We start from the raw sequence: 17821 nt of genomic DNA on the forward strand, positions 1-17821 counted from the left end.
TGTTTTTGTTGAAGACCTCAATCCGAAGACTGATTTGACACAGCTGTCCATCGTATATTATCCTGTGGAAGCCTCATCATGTCTGTATACATACTGAAACCTACATCCATTTCAACCTGCTTACTTCAGTCAAACCAATTTCTACCTCCTTCCCTCCCGCCTTCCTCCTCCTCATCCTCCTCCTCCCCCACCAACACACATTTCACCCTTCCCTCAATTTCAATATTAAATATACCTTAACTCCTCCAGATGTATTCCAAAAACCGATCACTTTTTTTAATCAAGTTGTTCAAGAAATTTCTTTTTTCCTCCTAATTAGCAATCCGATCTACCCATCTAATACTCAATATTCTTCCACAGCAGCGCACATCAATAACCTCAATGCCCTTCTCGTCTGACCTGTTTATCGTCGTTGACGATGGGCCGTTAAACATTAATCTTCCTTCCTTCCTTGTTTATCTTTCACGTTTCATTTTTGTACAAAGCTACTTCCAGAGAAATAACCTCAGATTTCCTATCACTTAAAGTTACATTCGATTTCAGCACATTTAGTTTTCTAGATACGGTTTCCTTCCTATTGCCAGTCTGCATTTTTCATCCTATAACTCTGCGATGGTCATTTATTTTGCTGCTCTTTTATCAAAACTCTTCTACTACTTTCAGTGTCTCATTCGCTTAACATCATCTGATTTAAGTCGACTACATTCCATCAACTATGTGTTGCTTTTGTTTATCTGATGAACACCTTTAAAGATAGTGTCCGTTCCGTTCAACTGTCGTTGCAAATTCTTTGCCGCCTTTGATATAACTGCAATACCATCAGCCAACCTCAAATTTTCATTTATTTTCGCTGAATAATACTTCTCGTTCAAACAAATTCCTTTTAGATTCCCTGTACTACTTGATGACTGTGATGATTGTGTAACATTGGAGGTACGCTACAACCCTGTGTCACTCTATTCTCACCCTCTACTACGTTTCATACCCTTCGGCTATTACAATCGTAGTCTCATTTCTGGAGTATAGGTGAATAACATTCCGAACCCTTTCTTTTATCTCTTTTACTTCCAGAATATCAAAGAGTGCAGTCCAGTCAACATTTTCAAAAGCTACCTCTGAATCTACTAACGCTATAAAAGTAGGTTTGCCTTTTTTTGACCTACCTTCTAAGACAAGTTGTAGGGTCAGTACAGCTTCGGGTGTTCTTATATTTCTCCAGGACTCAGACTGATCTTCCTTGATATTGGTCTCTATCAGCTTTTCCATTCTTCTGTAAATAATTCAGGGTGATAGTTTGAAACCATGAGGGTTCAGTAATATTCACACTGTTAGCACCTGCCTTCTTCGAAATACGAATTATTACTTTCTTCTTGAAGAAAGTTTTATGTAATTTGCTAATCAGATGGAATAGTTTTGTCATGGCTTGTGCCAGAAAGGAACTCAATAATTCTGGAGGACCATCAAGTATTCCAAGTGGTCTGTTTCAATATGCATATCTTATTTTTTTGCTAACTTCTTTGTGTTGAATGCGACTCGGTATTTAGACATAAAAAACATGGACAACCTAGAATGCCTTACTATAAAATCCATCTATTGCATTTTCATAGCGTCTTTACTATGTCCGTTGTACATGTCAAAGTCTCACCTGCTCCATCAGGGATGTAGTTTGTACACTACTGTCCGTTAAAATTGCTACACCACGAAGATGACGTGCTACAGACGCGAAATCTAACCGACAGGAAGAAGATGCTGCGATATGCAAATGATTAGCTTTTCAGAGCATTCACACAAGGTTGGCGCAGGTGGCGACACCTACAACGAGCTGACACGAGGAAAGTTTCCAACCGAATTCTCATAAGCAAACAGCAGTTGACCAGCGTTGCCTGGTGAAACGTTGTTGTGATGCCTCGTGTAAGGAGGAGAAATGCCTACCATAACGTTTCCGACTTTGATAAAGGCCGGATTGTAGCCTATCGCGATTGCGATTTTCGTATCGTGACATTCCTGCTCGCGTTGGTCGAGATCCAATGACTGTCAGCAGAATACGGAATCGGTGGGGTCAGGAAGGTAATACGGAAGGGCGTGATGGATCCCAACGACCTCGTATCACTAGCAGTCGAGATGACAGGCATCTTATCCTCATGGCTGTAACGGATCGTGCAGCCACGCCTTAATCCCTGAGTCAACAGACGGGGACGTTTGCGAGACAACAACCATCTGCACGAACAATTTGACGACGTTTGCAGCAACATGGACCGGAGACCATGGCTGCGGTTACCTTTGACGCTGCATCACAGACAGGAGCGTGTGCGATGGTGTACTCAATGACGAACTTGGGTGCACGAATGGCAAAACGTCATTTTTTCGGATGAATCCAGGTTCTGTTTACAGCATCATGATGGTCGCATCCGTGTTTGGCAACATCGCGGTGAACGCACATTGGAAGCGTGTATTCGTCATCACCATACTGGCGTATCACCCGGCGTGATGGTATGGAGTGCCATTGGTTACACGTCTCGGTCACCTCCTGTTCGCATTGACGGCACTTTGAACAGTGGACGTTACATTTCAGATGTGTTACGACTCGTGGCTCTACCCTTCATTAGATCCCTGCGAAACCCTACATTTCAGCAGGATAATGCACGACCGCATGTTACAGGTCTTGTACGGGCCTTTCTGGATACAGAAAATGTTCGGCTGCTGCGGTGGTCAGCACATTCTCCAGATCTCTCACCAATTGAAAAGTCTGGTCAATGGTGGCCGAGCAACTGGCCCGTCACAATACGTCAGTCATTACTCTTGATGAACTGTGGTATCTTGTTGAAGCTGCATGGGCAGCTTTACCTGTACACGCCATCCAAGCTCTGTTTGACTCAATGCTCAGACGTATCAAGGCCGTTATTACGGTCAGAGGTGGTTGTTCTGGGTACTGATTTCTCAGGACCTATGCAGCCAATTTGCGTGAAAATGTAATCACATGTCAGTTCTAGTATAATATATTTGTCCAATGAATACCCGTTTATCATCTGCATTTCTTATTGGCGTAACAACTTTAATGGCCAGTAGTGTATATAAAGCCTTTCACTGCGACGTCACTGTGCCGTAAACTCGTCTTTGTGGGAGCTAAAGTGTATTTTTAAATGTAATTTATAAACTTGTGGTGGACCATGTATAAAAACTTTTAGGGCTAGGAATATTTTGACAACTTTTCCGTGACACGGTTGTAATTAAGAACACGCACTAATTCCCAAAGAGAGTAGAAGAAATGGTTCAAATGGCTCTGAGCACTATGGGACTCAACTTCTGAGGTCATCAGTCCCCTAGAACTTAGAACTACGTAAACCTAACTAACCGAAGGACATCACACACATCGATGCCCGAGGCATGGTCGCGCGGTTCCAGACTGTAGCGCCTAGAACCGCTCGGCCACTCCGGCCGGCCAAAAGAAAGTAGATTCTAGGGTGTTACCTTCGGAATGAACCCGTTATGATGAAGCTGTGACTTCTAAATGTACACTGGACATGCTGTAATCTCTCTCTCTCTCTCTCTCTCTCTATATATATATATATATATATATATATATATATATAAGAAGGATACGAATTTTATTATTGGGAGCCCCATTTATTATACTATCTCAGTTTGAAGGATAGCCACTATGGCTGCTATTAAAAATGGATAACTTTTTTTAAACCTTACTAATTGGCAAATGACTGATTGTCTTATATATTTGGATAACAACATCTTCAGTCCAGGACCACATATCTCTTAAAGAACACAAATTGGGTTGTGTGTGTCCTTATTGTTAAATGACCGTTAACTAATATGCTTTCAGCGCAAAATGTTTCCTCCTGCCCTCAGTCGTAATGTGAGGCGCAGTACTGGCAGCACGTCGCTGTGTCCGGGCAGCTGTGACTCGTCGCTGGCATTGGAGTTCCCTCACACGGCGTGAGCCGCAACATTCGCAGTATGTCGGTGTAGCCAAACCTCCGTGCGAGGTCGTAGGGCGTCTCCTCGCGCGCGTCCTTATTGTCCCTGCGAACTCCAGCCTCCAACAACGAGTTCACTGCCTCCAGCGACCCCCTGGAGACGGCGTGGTGCAGCGGCGTCTTCCCGTCGCTGTCGCGCACGTCGTGGCGAGCCCCGGACTTCAGCAGCAGCCGAACGGTATCCATATTTCCGGTCCGCACCGCGTAGTGCAGCGCAGTGGAGCCAGTGGAATCTGCGGCGTCGATGTCTGCGCCGGCATCGATGAGGGCGGCACTGACAGCCGGTGGGCGCCTAGCGGCTGCTACGTGCAGTGGCGTGTTGCCGTGGCTGTCGCTCACGTTCGGGTCCATCCCCGCAGCGAGGAACGTGCGCACCAGATTTGGATTGCCCCTTATCATTGCCCAGTGAAGGTCTGTCCATTCCCCAGGTTCCTTTGGAGGAAGTAATGGCATTAACTTCCGCACAGCCTCCACGTCACCTGCCGACCCTGCTATTACCATCCGCCACAGACCGAGTTGCACATTGCCGCCACGGATTTCCATCACCCTGGAGAGGCCCAAATGACCTTCCTCCTTTGCCAGCTGCACAGCACTCTTACCTTCCCGGTCGAGCTCCCACATCCGCGCCCCAGATTCCAGCAGGATGTGCACGACTTTCTCGGCACCCACAGCTGCCGCGGTGTGCAGTGCTGAGCGACCCCGGTTAGTCTTAGACCCGATATCTGCGCCCGCGTCCAAAAGCACACACACTACTGCAAGGCGTTGGTGGGCTGCAGCCACGTGTAAAGGAGTCGTCCCCTCAGTATCCAGTTTGACGTTAGCCAAAGACGAATCGACAGAGAGGACAAACTGTAGGAGCTGTAACAAGCTAGCGGCACATGCTGTCCTAATTATATCTGCTGCAGAGTCGACGCTTTTCAGCATCCTTCTCGTTGATTCCAAATGTTTCAGTGGGATACCACCTTGGAGAAATCTCTCGACCCACGTCCAAGCTCCTGTTTCTTCAGCGAAGCGCAGTGGTGACCAACCTTTTACATCAGCTGCAGTCAGCTGACCCTCTGCAGCCTCCATGTTTCTGGGGCTTCTGAAAAAAATAATGGATTTTAACAGATTCGTTTAAGTAAGAATCTGAGTGTTCGCATAATTAATATATTTGAGGGTTTATCTAAACTAACAAAATCAAAGACTATTACTTGTGTCAACATAAGCATTTCACTGAAAACTCGACTTTCAGGGTGGAGTATTTACCTTTACCCACACTAATACAGATCTTTTGACACACTTTCTTCTCACAGTTATCAGAACATACGACTCCCTCAACTTCATTCATTTGCCCACTAAGTTCATTGTGGATTACAGGTGAGAAATTTAAAAATCAAGCTGGAATTTCTGCCAACAAACCACATATTAAATATCTGGACTGATTCATTACACACAGTTAAATTAAAATGGCTGACACACTTTTAAAGAAACACACAGTTCCACAGATGTAATGAAATTTTACACAACGAAGCCATCCATACACTTCTGTTTGGTTGCAGAACTTGAAGAATCCAGGTATACATCTAAAAATTAGGCAACAGTTCAAAGTTCAAATGGCTCTGAGCAATATGGGACTTAACTTTTGTGGTCATCAGGCTCCTAGAACTTAGAACTACTGAAACCTAACTAACCTAAGGACATCACACACATCCATGCCCGAGGCAGGATTCGAACCTGGGACCGTAGCGGTCGCGCGGTTCCAGATTGTAGCGCCTAGAACTGCTCGGCCACTCCGGCCGGCTAGGCAACAGACCCTGATTTATTTGTGATACAGTGGACAGGATATCTGACGCATTTGTGAGGTGTTGCGTGCCTTACAGCCATTCGAGTTTCTGTTATCTGTTGTACTTCAAAGCCAGTCCAGAAAATATGTGTAGAACCAGAGAAAATTCTGGTCTCACGTAAAATCTCAGCATCCTATTCAGTCCCTTGTTGACCAGTGTGGTGTGGCAGTTGAAGATAGGTAAACGAAAGCCAAAGATTTAAATTTCATGGTTAAGAAATCGTTTGTACCGGAGAATAGTGCAAATATTCCGTCATTTGACTATCGCACAGGCTTCCGTATGGACGATATAGTAATAAGCATGCTGACGTAGAAAAACAACTGAAAGATTTGAAAGCAAATAAATTATCAGCTCCGGATGGAATCCAAATTCGGTTTTACCAAGAGTACTTTACGGCATTGGGCCCTTACCTAGCCTGAATTTATCGTGAATCTGTCGCCCAGCACGAAGTCCAAAGTGACCGTAAAAAAGCGCAGGTGACACTAGTGTATAAGAAGGTACCCGCAAAACTACAAACCAATATCCCAACTTCTGTTTGCAGCAGAATCCTTGAACATATTCTCAGTTTGAATACATTAAACTTTCTTAAGACTGAGAAGCTTACGTCCACGAATCAGCATGATTTTAGACAGCATCGCCCATGCGAAATTCAGTTTGCCCTTATCTCACGTGATGTACTGCGAACTGCGGATGAAGGGCAACAGACAGATTCCATAATTCTAGATTTCTGAAAGCATCTGACACGGTGCCCCATTGCGGGCTGTTAACGAAGGTATGAGCATATGAAATAAGTTCTCAGATATGTGATTGGCTAGAAGACTTCTTGTTGTCCTCGACGGGGGGGTGTTCATCAGAGACAAGGAAATCGTCAGGAGTGCCCCAGGGAAGTGTGATAGGACCGCTGTTGTTCTTTATGTACATCGGTCGTTTAGCTGACTGGGTGGGCAGCAATCTGCGGTTTTTTGCTGACGAAGCTGTAGTGTACAGTAAGGCGAGTGCCTATAGGAAGATACAATAGGACTTAGACAAAGTTTTTAGTTGGTTTGATGAATGGCAGCTAGCTCTGAATGAGGAAAAGAGCAATTAAATGCTGGTGAGTAGGAAGAACAAACCTGTAATGTTCAGATACAATATTATTAGTGTCCTACATGACACAGTCAAGTCATTTAAATATCCGTGCGTAACACTGAACAATAATATGAAATGAAACGAACATGTGAGAACTGTGGCAGGGAAGGCGAATGGTCGACTTTGGTTTATTGGGAGAACTTTAGGAAAGAGTGGCTCACCTGTAAAGGAGACAGCATATAGGATGCTGGTGCCACCTATTCTTGACTACTGCTCAAGTGTTTGGGATCCATACCAGGTCGGACGGAATGAAGACATCGAAGCGATTCAGAGACGGGCTGCTAGATTTGTTACCAGTAGGTTCGAACAACACGTAAATGTTACGGGGAGGCTTCGGGCACCCAAATGGGAATCCCTGGAGGGAAGGCGACGTTCTTTTCGAGAAACACTATTGAGAAAATTTATCGAACCTGCATTTGAAGCATACTGCCACACGATTCTGCAGCCGCCAACAACCACCGCGCGTGAAGTCAACGAAGATTAGATACAAAAAATTAGGGCTCTTACGGAGGCATTTAGACAGTCATTTTTCCCTCGCTGGAACAGGAAAGGAAATAACTAGTAGTAGGTCAGGATACCCTCCGCCACGCACCGTACGGTGGCTTTCGGGCTATCTATGTAGATCTAGATGTAGATGGTTCCTTAAATCAGGTACCGTCCGATAATCTTAACGTAAACAGGCTTTTGCTCCGTCTCTAATAATAACCATCTTTGGACTGTCATAGGAAAATTATGACGAATCCTAACTCTAGGGAAATCATTGTAAAAGACAATATCTTTTTTCACTGGAAAACATATAGTACCTCATAAGGAAGATTGCATCTGCGTTTTCCGTTTCTGGCATCCATTTTGGTTATTAAAGTGGAAAATGTCTAGTGTATGTGCACGACATACAACACTGAGGCCAAAAAGCTCTCTAGAACATTTTGGAAGCAGAAGACACGAATTGTTACTTCATTCAATCATGCACAAGTGTATACCATTTAACTCGAGAAAACATATACACGAATCGAAAGAATCCTCTGCTACTTTATATGGAGAGATTCGTGTCACGTCGCTATATTCAGGGGGCCAGAAACAGTGTGAAGAGATTGTAACGTTGCTGCAGGGGAGGTTCTGTTGAGAAATTAATGTTAAGAAAAAAATTAGATGCATTGCTCCATTTCCGAATTATTTAGCACTGAAGTTAGTTAGCCAATCAGATTGCCACGCATGAAAATTCAAGCACCCTTGCCAGATGTGGTGTCCCCAAACATGTTCTTCATTTAGTTTCCACAAACAAAACAAACTTAGCATTTGCTCACCTAGCTTAAATTTACCATTTCCGAAAAAGGCATAGTTTAACTCGTAATGAGCACTTTAAAAAGTGGTAACCAACGACCCCACAAATGTCAGTGCGTTACCGCATTTTAGTGTGTGCAAGTACTTAAGTTTGTGCGTGTAACGACCTGATTGGCTAACGTCAGTGCTGACTGAATAGGAAATGGTGCAACATATTCAATTTAGTTCTTAACAATTATTTCTCAGCACAACCACCCTGTAACACCCTTACAAGGTTTTGAGACTGTTTCTGACCACCCTCTGTACACAAATTTTTACGTCACTGATTTACAGGGAAAGTACCACCGAAAATATGATACGCTCAAATCCGTGAAGACTAATCAGGAGCGGTAGTAAATTTAACGTTAATACAGTGGCTGGTGTCAGTTTATGTATGTCCTAAGTCGTACAGAAAATTGTCTGTAACATCTTTTGTTGTATTTTCTTCTACAGTGTCCTAATACACAGTTAAGTGTTGAAGGTGTAACGCCAGGAGGGACTGAAAACATCGAAATTTTATTTATTCGTCATATGTAGTATAGCATGGACGTACACTCAAAGACAAAAAAATAAAAGAAAACGACACACCACGTAGGAATTACACGAATGGTACGGAGATCGGCAGATGTGATGTGCATGTACAGACACACATATCATTATACTCGTAGTTTCAGAAAATTTGGATGTTTTATTCAAGAGACACAGATTCAAGAATTTAGGAAGTCGATAACGCGTTAATCCACCAACGGCCTTTATGCAAGCAACTATTCGGCTTGGCATTGTTTGACAATGATACTAGTTGCCCTCCTCAGGGATGTCATGCCAGATTCTGTCCATCTGGTGGATCTTCAAAATCGGAAGCTGGTAAGATAAGATGGCCCTGCCCTGGCCAAACGTTCTCAATCGGGAAGAGATTCGGGGACCTCACTGGTCAAGGTGGAGTTTGGTAAACACGACGACGTGTCGCGTTCGCCTGGACATTATGTTACTGAAATGTAAGACCAGGAGGCTTGCCATGGAGGCAACAAAATGGAGCGTAGAATATTGTCTACGTACCGGTATGCTCTAAGGATTCCCTCTATGACAACCAACGGGGCCCTGCTATGAAATGAAATGACCCCAGACCATAACTTCTGGCGATCGGGCAATATGGTGGGTGACAGTCAGGTTGGTATCCCACCGCTGACCAGGCCATCTCTAATCACGTCCTCGCAGGTCATCGGGGCTCAGTTCGAAGGAAGGAAGGAACATTCGGTTTAACATCCCGTCGACATCGACGTCATTAGAGATGGAGCACAAGCTCGGATTGTGTCAAAGATAGGAAAGGGAATCGGACCCACCCTTTCAAAGGAACCATCCCGGCATTTACCTGGAGCGACTTAGGGAAATCACAGAAAACCTAAATCTGCATGGCCGCAGGCGTGTTGGAACTGTCGTCCTCCCGAATGCGAGTTCAGTGTGCTTACCACTGCACCACCTCGCTAGGTGGCTCAGTTCGAAGCGTGACTCATCACTGAAGACTGTTACAGTCCAGTCAATGACATTCTGGGTCTAGACGTGACTGGAGATGCCACGGACAACAGGGGAATACCATCCTGACTGTCGCCTGGTATACGCCCTGTCAGTCAGAATTGATGGTCTAGTGTTCCATTTCTTTTCATGTCAGGATCCTTTTGGTTATCATCTGTGGAACCCTTAGATCACAGCGGTGTGTTCATGATAATCTGCGCTCCGTTGTGGTGCTCTTCAAGCCAAGCCGTCTAGGGCACACTGACATACTACAGTGGCGTGCTGTGACATGTTTTCAGTGGGTGAAAGTTCTGGGGAACGAGCTGGTCGATTGATGATACATCTTACGGGCACTCAAATTAGTACACAGTGTAAACCGCACGCATTTAATAACCACACTCGTACACATCACAGGAGATTTTGACAACCTCTGGTGACATTCGATAGTTACAAGACTCCGGGAACTACACCAGTAACTCAGTATAGTAATCTACGAAACTACTCTAATAAAAGATAAAATGAATGTCGAGTCGGAAACTGAAGGTGATCAAGAGACTCACAAATGGAGGCCAGCAGGGTACAAATTATGGACTCATCTTTTGGAAATATCCCATAGAGCCCCTCCACACAGAAATGAATCGGTATGCATTCGCTGAATAAATTGTCACATACGCTGGTGATCTGTTGATTGTGCTGTCAGGCAACTCAAGAAGACAGCTGGAAATCAAAGTAGTGGCGCAGGATGAATAAGTGGTGCAAGTTCGCCGTGGTCCAGACAAAACAGTTTACATATTAGTGAAAGGAAAAATATAGAGACACGACTGTAATCTGCACAGAAAACAAGTAATCAAATACACACATCAAAAAAAGTTCTGCAGTTTTGCATCACCTCGGTTCCGAGAGTTCCGGAACCTGTACAGAAAATTGGAATAGAGAGCAACATAAACATCATTTCCGCCCCTTTTTTTACTCATGAAAACCACATATTGCATGTTGTATCACTATACAGTGAGACCTCCAGAGGTGGTGGTCCAGATTGCTGTACACACCGGTACGTCTAATACCCAGTAGCACGTCCTCTTGCACTGATGCATGAATGTTTTCGTACTATCCACAAGTTCATCAAGGCACTGTTGGTCCACATTGTTCTACTTCTCAACGACGATTCGGCGTAGATCCCACAGAGTTGTTTGGGGGGGGGGGGGGGTCAAGTCGGGAATGTTTTTGATTTTGAAATTTATAGTGTACTGACCTCCATCCAATTTGCTTTGTTGCTGTGCCATTTACTAAAAAATTGTATTTCTCTCCAACCGTAAGAGAGTAAAACAGGTACATTTTTTGATCATTTGATCTGAACATTGTATCAATTTTTTTTTTTCCTAACGTGCCACGAAACATTGGAAGTAGTAAGACGCATACCACAATCAACTCGCAGAAAAGTGATGTGCAAAATTCAGCAGACAACAATAACGTGATTTCAGACCATATACGTAGCTGATAATAACAGAGAGCCTAATTAAGATGCGATTATGCAGGACGCTGCTACGTCCCGTCCGCACGTTCAGGATATAATTAATATCGACATTTATGAATCAGAGACGATTCAAAATCCAGAGAACAAAATAATTGCAAATACGAACATTTCTTTCTCTGAGAATAATCAGAACTCGAGATTAAATGTTGCGAATTCAGCACCGTTGAAAACCAAAGGCACGCAAACAATGCAGATGTTTTCAGACGCTACAGTCATAGAGCTGGTTCATCACTCAGCAAACATCACGAACTCTTTGCATAACAAAGACCTTGGTCTTCTGCTTCAGCAATTATTACAAGAAAGTTAGAAATAAGAGGCAAAAGAATTTGGCACTTTACTCAAATCCAGTGAAAACGAACAATAAGAACAAAAGAAAAAAAATAAGGAAACGCAGAATTACTTGAAAGGAATTGAACGAAAAAATTTAAAACATGAATTCAGACTGTAGCTTCTAGCACTGAGAAAATTGCAGCAACACACATACAGTTAGAACAATGTTTTTGGCAAAGATATGCTGAGGTAGACGAAAGGGTTTAAGCCATCACTGACACATACCGCCAAGACAAAGCTTTTATAGTTGCCAATATCAGTAACCAAAGAACAAAAGAAGTCACGCAAAAGAACAGACAGGAAAATCCTCCATACCAGAATGAAAGAAAAGTGAGAGACACTGAAAACTGAGGCTGATGACCTTTCAAGCAGTAACTCAGTTACAGTTAAATGCGGACAATCAGTCAGATGGAAGTCAACCGGTACACTTTACAGAAACAGAGGAATACCAATTGTTATAAAATTTTAAACATGGACAGAAGGCACTTAACAGGCAGCACAAACAAGAAGTGAACAAAACGAATGCGAATTAGAAAATATCCATCAGCAACATTTAAGTAAACCTTTGAGAGGAAGAGACTTTATAGAAACACACGATCATTCTCGCACTTACTCCAATAGAAAAAAATCTTACGATACACAGTACAAACACTTTTTATCAGTAAATAAATTTACAGCATGAGTTACATCCGTTAGACTGGGTCTACTTGGTCACAGAAATTAGAATCTATTTGCAGTTTCTTGGAAGGAGTTCTAGCAGTGAGAATAAGATAGATTGCACCGCAATGTTTTTCAGTTGAATAATTTCAGAGCGCATTCCTTGCAGCATACAGGTCTAAGACAATACAGCTTAAGGTCAAGAACAAACTTCTAAATTTACCAAACTTTGAAAACTCGCGATTTCAAAGGTTCACACAAGTTTTTGAACGCATGATACAAGAAAACCAACATTTGCTAGAACCTTACAGCCCATTAGCGTTAATCCAACCTTGCATTTCGAAACTTACAAGATCATTACGTATTTCGCTACTGACAGTATACCAGAAAGACGATCTTCACACCTTCCTAGACGATTTACAATTACTAGAGACTGAGCAGTCATACATTCAATACAAGAATAACAATTTTTATACAAAACAGTAACTACCAGAACAGAACAAACAGAGGTCAGTTAGGGTCATTTAATGACGGCAGACTAAACCATTTGTTTGGAACGACAGAAAATATCGAAGCCTAAATTATAGCCAACAGAACTTTAATGAATCATATCAGAACAATTACCAACATAATCGTAATTTTCATCGCAAGAACCAGCTGACATTCAACACAGGGGCAACATGAACCCCACATCAACCGTCATAATCAAAATCACACACACACAAGAATAATTCAGGAAATAATTTCGTACGGAGGAATAATAGTTCACACAATCACAGACAATAATCATACCATCAAAACTCACACAACAGACAACAATACCGGAATCAAAATAACAGTTATGGAAACAGGAATAACGAAACTGGAGAAGAGGAAACTTTAGTAACCAACAAAATCGTTCTCTAAATGAACCAGACAGCAGTTTCCATCCACATCAGTATTATCTGAATAATCGGGAACAACAAAGAACAGTACAGATAGCTGAAGTTTCATCATCCAGCACACAGATATGCGACAGCGGAAGTAGAAGCTGACTAGAACTGCAGACACCAGAAGATGCGCTCGGTGAGACAACACAGGATATTACTGATTCAGAAAACATTATTGAAAATATGCTCTGTTTAGAAGACATTAGAGATTTGTCATTACGAGAGAAAGAATAACAACGGAATAATTTGCCACCCACACTTTAAATGCAGTTTTAGACTCCGGTCTTCCGTCACAGTTGTCAGTGATTCAGCATTCAAGAAATGTAAATCAGACGAATATTGTCCTACATTATACTTAAACGAAATTAAAATAAAAATGTTCTGTTGCAGGAAAGGCATTGATGTCAAATCACAACTACATCTGGAATTCATGATACAAGATGACACTTTTTCCCCAAACTTTCTGATCGTACTTCTGCTTGCAACAGAAGCAATACTGGGTATTTTCTGAACACACACAAAGCGGTATTTGATTTAAACAATTCTTGCATATCGGTATACAACAGCAATGCCAAGATTTAATTAAACTTTGAACAAAACTTGTCTAGATAGTAATAGGACATCAACAGACCACATTTCTTACCTTCAAATTTTGGAAATTTGTGGTAAGGTCTTATGGGACCAAACTGCTGAGATAATTTATCCCTAAGCTTACGCACTACTTAACCTAACTTAAACTAATTTACTCTAAGGAAACACACACACACACACACACACACACACACACACACGCCCGAGGGAGGACCGCGGACCGTGACAAGGCGGCCTGGACCACGCTGCCACCCCGCGCGGTTTACCTTCAAACAATCCCATTGATTGGCACCCGACAGAGTCAAATAACGCAAACTATACTTACAGAAATAAAGATGACTAATCGCCAAAAAACATTTTAGAGTTAATGAAGACTAAAGTAGACAATTGCAAAGCCACATCTGACCGTGACAAACATAAATTACAGTAGATTTTTCAAACGCATGCTTATATTTTTGTCAACATTCGTGGAATCATTAGGGGACTTCTTTACGAATTTTAAGTGGAACCAGACAACACTTTTGAAGGATGACATTATACTATTCCATTCTTATATATATTTATTTATTGACGATGTAAAGGGAACAGTTTCTTGTATTGCGTCCTCACATGTATGTCATGATGTCATGATACAGTTTATTTCACTGTTGCAGATTATGTGTCAATCTTTATGCTTCATGTGTGTTATTTTTAGAGGTATAGCAAAGAGAATAAAATAAAATGAAATATAGATGGAACAAATGATGAACACATAAAGAAATGGTTTGACAGGTACGGAGGTTGGACGCTTGTTCAGATCAGGTAACATTTCTTTGAAGGAGATGTTAAAATTTTGGAAGAACTGTACGGACTACTGAGTCGAATTATGGCAAAAGCAGTATTTTTGAGCAAAGTGACGAAACATTTTAGGTACATTTATATTGAACTGAAGATGAATGATGTACTGGAGGAATTTTAATATGGCTGTGACACAGCGTTACGGAAATTTTATTTTGGTACAGTTAATTGGTTTTATGTTATATGTTTATAAGCGATGTATTAATGATGTATAGGAAGATGCGAATATGGTTAGGGAACTTGTGATTTGCTTAATATCCACGCTTTAATATTTAGAATGTAGTACTCTTCTTAGCCAGAGAAAGCATTTCGTAAGCATGGTGAAAGAAGGTTGTTAAAGATGTGGATAGGATGCTACATTTGATTTCTCATGTTATTCCAATCGATTTTTTTGTCTGCAAATAACTGCTTCTTCACTCTGGTTATGAGAGATTCTACCTGTGTTCATGATCCTAATTTTACAGTTTTTTTCCTCAGTAGGTCAACACCATTTTATTTCACATGATTTCTGATTATTCAGTAATGTTTAGCCGTCATCTTTGTTCACCACCTCTTCATTGTTTACCCTCTACCTGATGTATATCTGGATTTCATTAAGCGGATACTTCTCAGATAAGATTCCTCAGTCAGTACGTACGTAGATTACATACCCTTGTCGCCACAAATTTTACGTATATTATCTTTGACAGACTGAAGATTCACGCCATAATAACATACTTATTTCAACAGGAACAAAAAGCATGCTTTGAGCAACAAAATGAACTCTTATCTTCTTTTTCATCTACTTTTCTTTGCAGTACTTAGATGAGCTCGTAAAATTCTGCACACAGTAGCACTTATTAGAAACAATTATTGTAGACGTGTTTCACACCATATAAGACAGTTAAACGAAAATACATATCTCAAATACCTGACAGGGATCTGAATACCACTCCTCTTGATACGAGCGCGCAGTGTTGTAACCGGTGTGCCACCTCTCCGTGTCGCTCTTTTGTGTCCCAATTTAATATCTGGGAAACAGATGATGTAGCTATGATTACCAAAATTATTGTTCTCACGACATGTCGTGTAGTGTACATATATGTTTACAGCCGTATCGCTCGCCTGCTACTGCCCTTCTGTCGTAAAGCAGAGCTGCGAGAAGATACAACAGATTAAGATAGCTTCTAAGTATCTACCTTATCAGTCTCTGGAATGAAAGTGATATGGCAAGATAATTTCTGCTGTGACCGGTACCTAAGCGACGTTAGATAGTACAGGTTCAGTTATGATACGTTTCATATGTTCGCAGCATGTTATAGCCCAGGTCTTACATTTCATTGCAAATTATAGACCGACGGGAATGGGAAGTGTGGTGTCTGGCGGTGACACCACAGGAAGTGCCACGCAATGAACGTCTTGACCGAACGCTATCAAGCTGAAGCTACCGTAGTTACTTCCATGTGGGACGTGATGATTAAAAGTTCATTTTTATGCGAGAAGATATGCAATACAGAAAATAGTCGTTTCTACATATGAAGAGTGGTGTGCGTCCATGACGGGTATTGGGTGAGGCTAGCTTTCTACAACCTCTCAGGTGGGGATAGCAACGCACCGTGCCCAGAGTAGATTACGTGCATCTGCAGCGTATTGCCATCTTTCAGACACTGAAAACTGTCGAATCATTGACGTGAAGGACATAGAAGTATCATACCGAGAGATACCACTGACAGTTTGTAGCAGTAAATCACTAAGTAAATACAAAAACATGCAGCATGTATTTGCGTCTGCTTGGTCATATATTTTATAAAACTTCTATATAAACCCGTTTAAGGTAATTTTCAAGTTATGTAATAATTATAAAGTTCTATTTTCGTTGCGTATTCTTTCACTTAAATTTCTAGCAGTAGAATGGTGCAAAAACACATCAAAAAATTTATGATTATAAAATACAATCGTGACCGTACCACGGAGTTTTGCTACCGCTTCGGTGGGTGAAGAATAAATAGTAAAAACTTGCTAAAAATGAAGATCCAGTCAGTTCATCTTTCCTCTGTAAACCAGCTTCTATGTGATAACAATCGAAAATATCACCCACACTCACCAGAGTATAGTACAGTTCAATAAGCCTCCTTAGGATGTGGTTGGATTACATAACGTAGCTGAGTTTTGTGTAGAAGGACGCCAACTCACATCCATCGCAATGTATCCAAAATATTTAAATAAAAAAAGGCAGTTAGGAATTCGCTATAAATCCCGTGAGGTCTCTGCAAGAAAATCGTTAAAGTTCCACAGCGCTAGTTCAAAATACAAGTCCAATACTGGCTTCCCACTAAAATTACACTAAGTCCAACTTGTAACTGGGTGCAACAATCTAAAATTGATAAAGTCCCCACAAGCTTGTTATAACTGCAGTCGACACACCAGGAAATTCTCTAAGCAAAGGTTGGGTGCTGAGAATAATTCCTCACACGCAAACCGAAAAAAAAAGTCACAAATTTTTACAAACGACCCACCACGAAATTCTCAAAGTTCAGAGTTGAGAGCTTACAATAACTCAGTGCTCATAATCGGCGGCTGTTACCGCCTATCAAACACAGCTACAGAGACTGCCATTAAGGCCAGTTTATGCCGAACTACCTATTTAAAGATGGTTGTCGCCCTTACAAACTCACCGTCTATGACCGCTAAAATCAAATCAACAACTTAGTAAGACAATGCTATAATTCAAACATTAAAGATATCTGTTGTACATCTGCATATACGGAAATTTTCCGAAGTGTCTCATGCTGCTTTCATTTTTTTCTGTTTGACATAGTTCCTTTATAAATAACGTTCTTTTGTGGCTATCGTTACTTTTTCAAGGTTTTAGGGATATTTTTGAATTAATAAATAATTTAAATTGTACATTCTAATATTTTCCCACTAATTCCTAATTTATAGTGCAGAGTGCAGACGTCACTTCTAGGATTTTTATAATTTTTTCGTTGTAATTGCACAATGCATTGCCGAGTTATTTGCTTTTATGGTTCAGAATAAATACGCTGTATTTAATTTACAATAACTCACAAACTAATGCAGATTCGAGAGTGTATCTTCACTGCTTAAAGTGAGCCTACTAGCTCCTGAGTTACGCATTTGGACCAATAGTTATCAATTTCTGTATAAGTTTATTTTTCACATAGTCTCGCA

At 41.5% G+C, this 17821-nt stretch overlaps 1 protein-coding gene across 1 annotated transcript; it reads right to left on the minus strand.

The window, feature by feature from the left end:
- Positions 1 to 3625: 3625 nt before the first annotated feature.
- On the minus strand, positions 3626 to 15753 carry LOC126234506 (CARD- and ANK-domain containing inflammasome adapter protein-like). The gene is made up of 2 exons (XM_049943199.1): positions 15561 to 15753; positions 3626 to 5073 (listed from the first exon to the last, which is right to left on the minus strand). The coding sequence occupies exon 2, from the start codon at positions 5058 to 5060 to the stop codon at positions 3858 to 3860; it is 1203 nt and encodes a 400-aa protein (XP_049799156.1). The 5' UTR covers positions 5061 to 5073; positions 15561 to 15753; the 3' UTR covers positions 3626 to 3857.
- Positions 15754 to 17821: the final 2068 nt, after the last annotated feature.

Source organism: Schistocerca nitens, chromosome 2 (assembly GCF_023898315.1).
Source record: "Schistocerca nitens isolate TAMUIC-IGC-003100 chromosome 2, iqSchNite1.1, whole genome shotgun sequence".
Lineage (NCBI taxonomy): Eukaryota > Metazoa > Arthropoda > Insecta > Orthoptera > Acrididae > Schistocerca > Schistocerca nitens.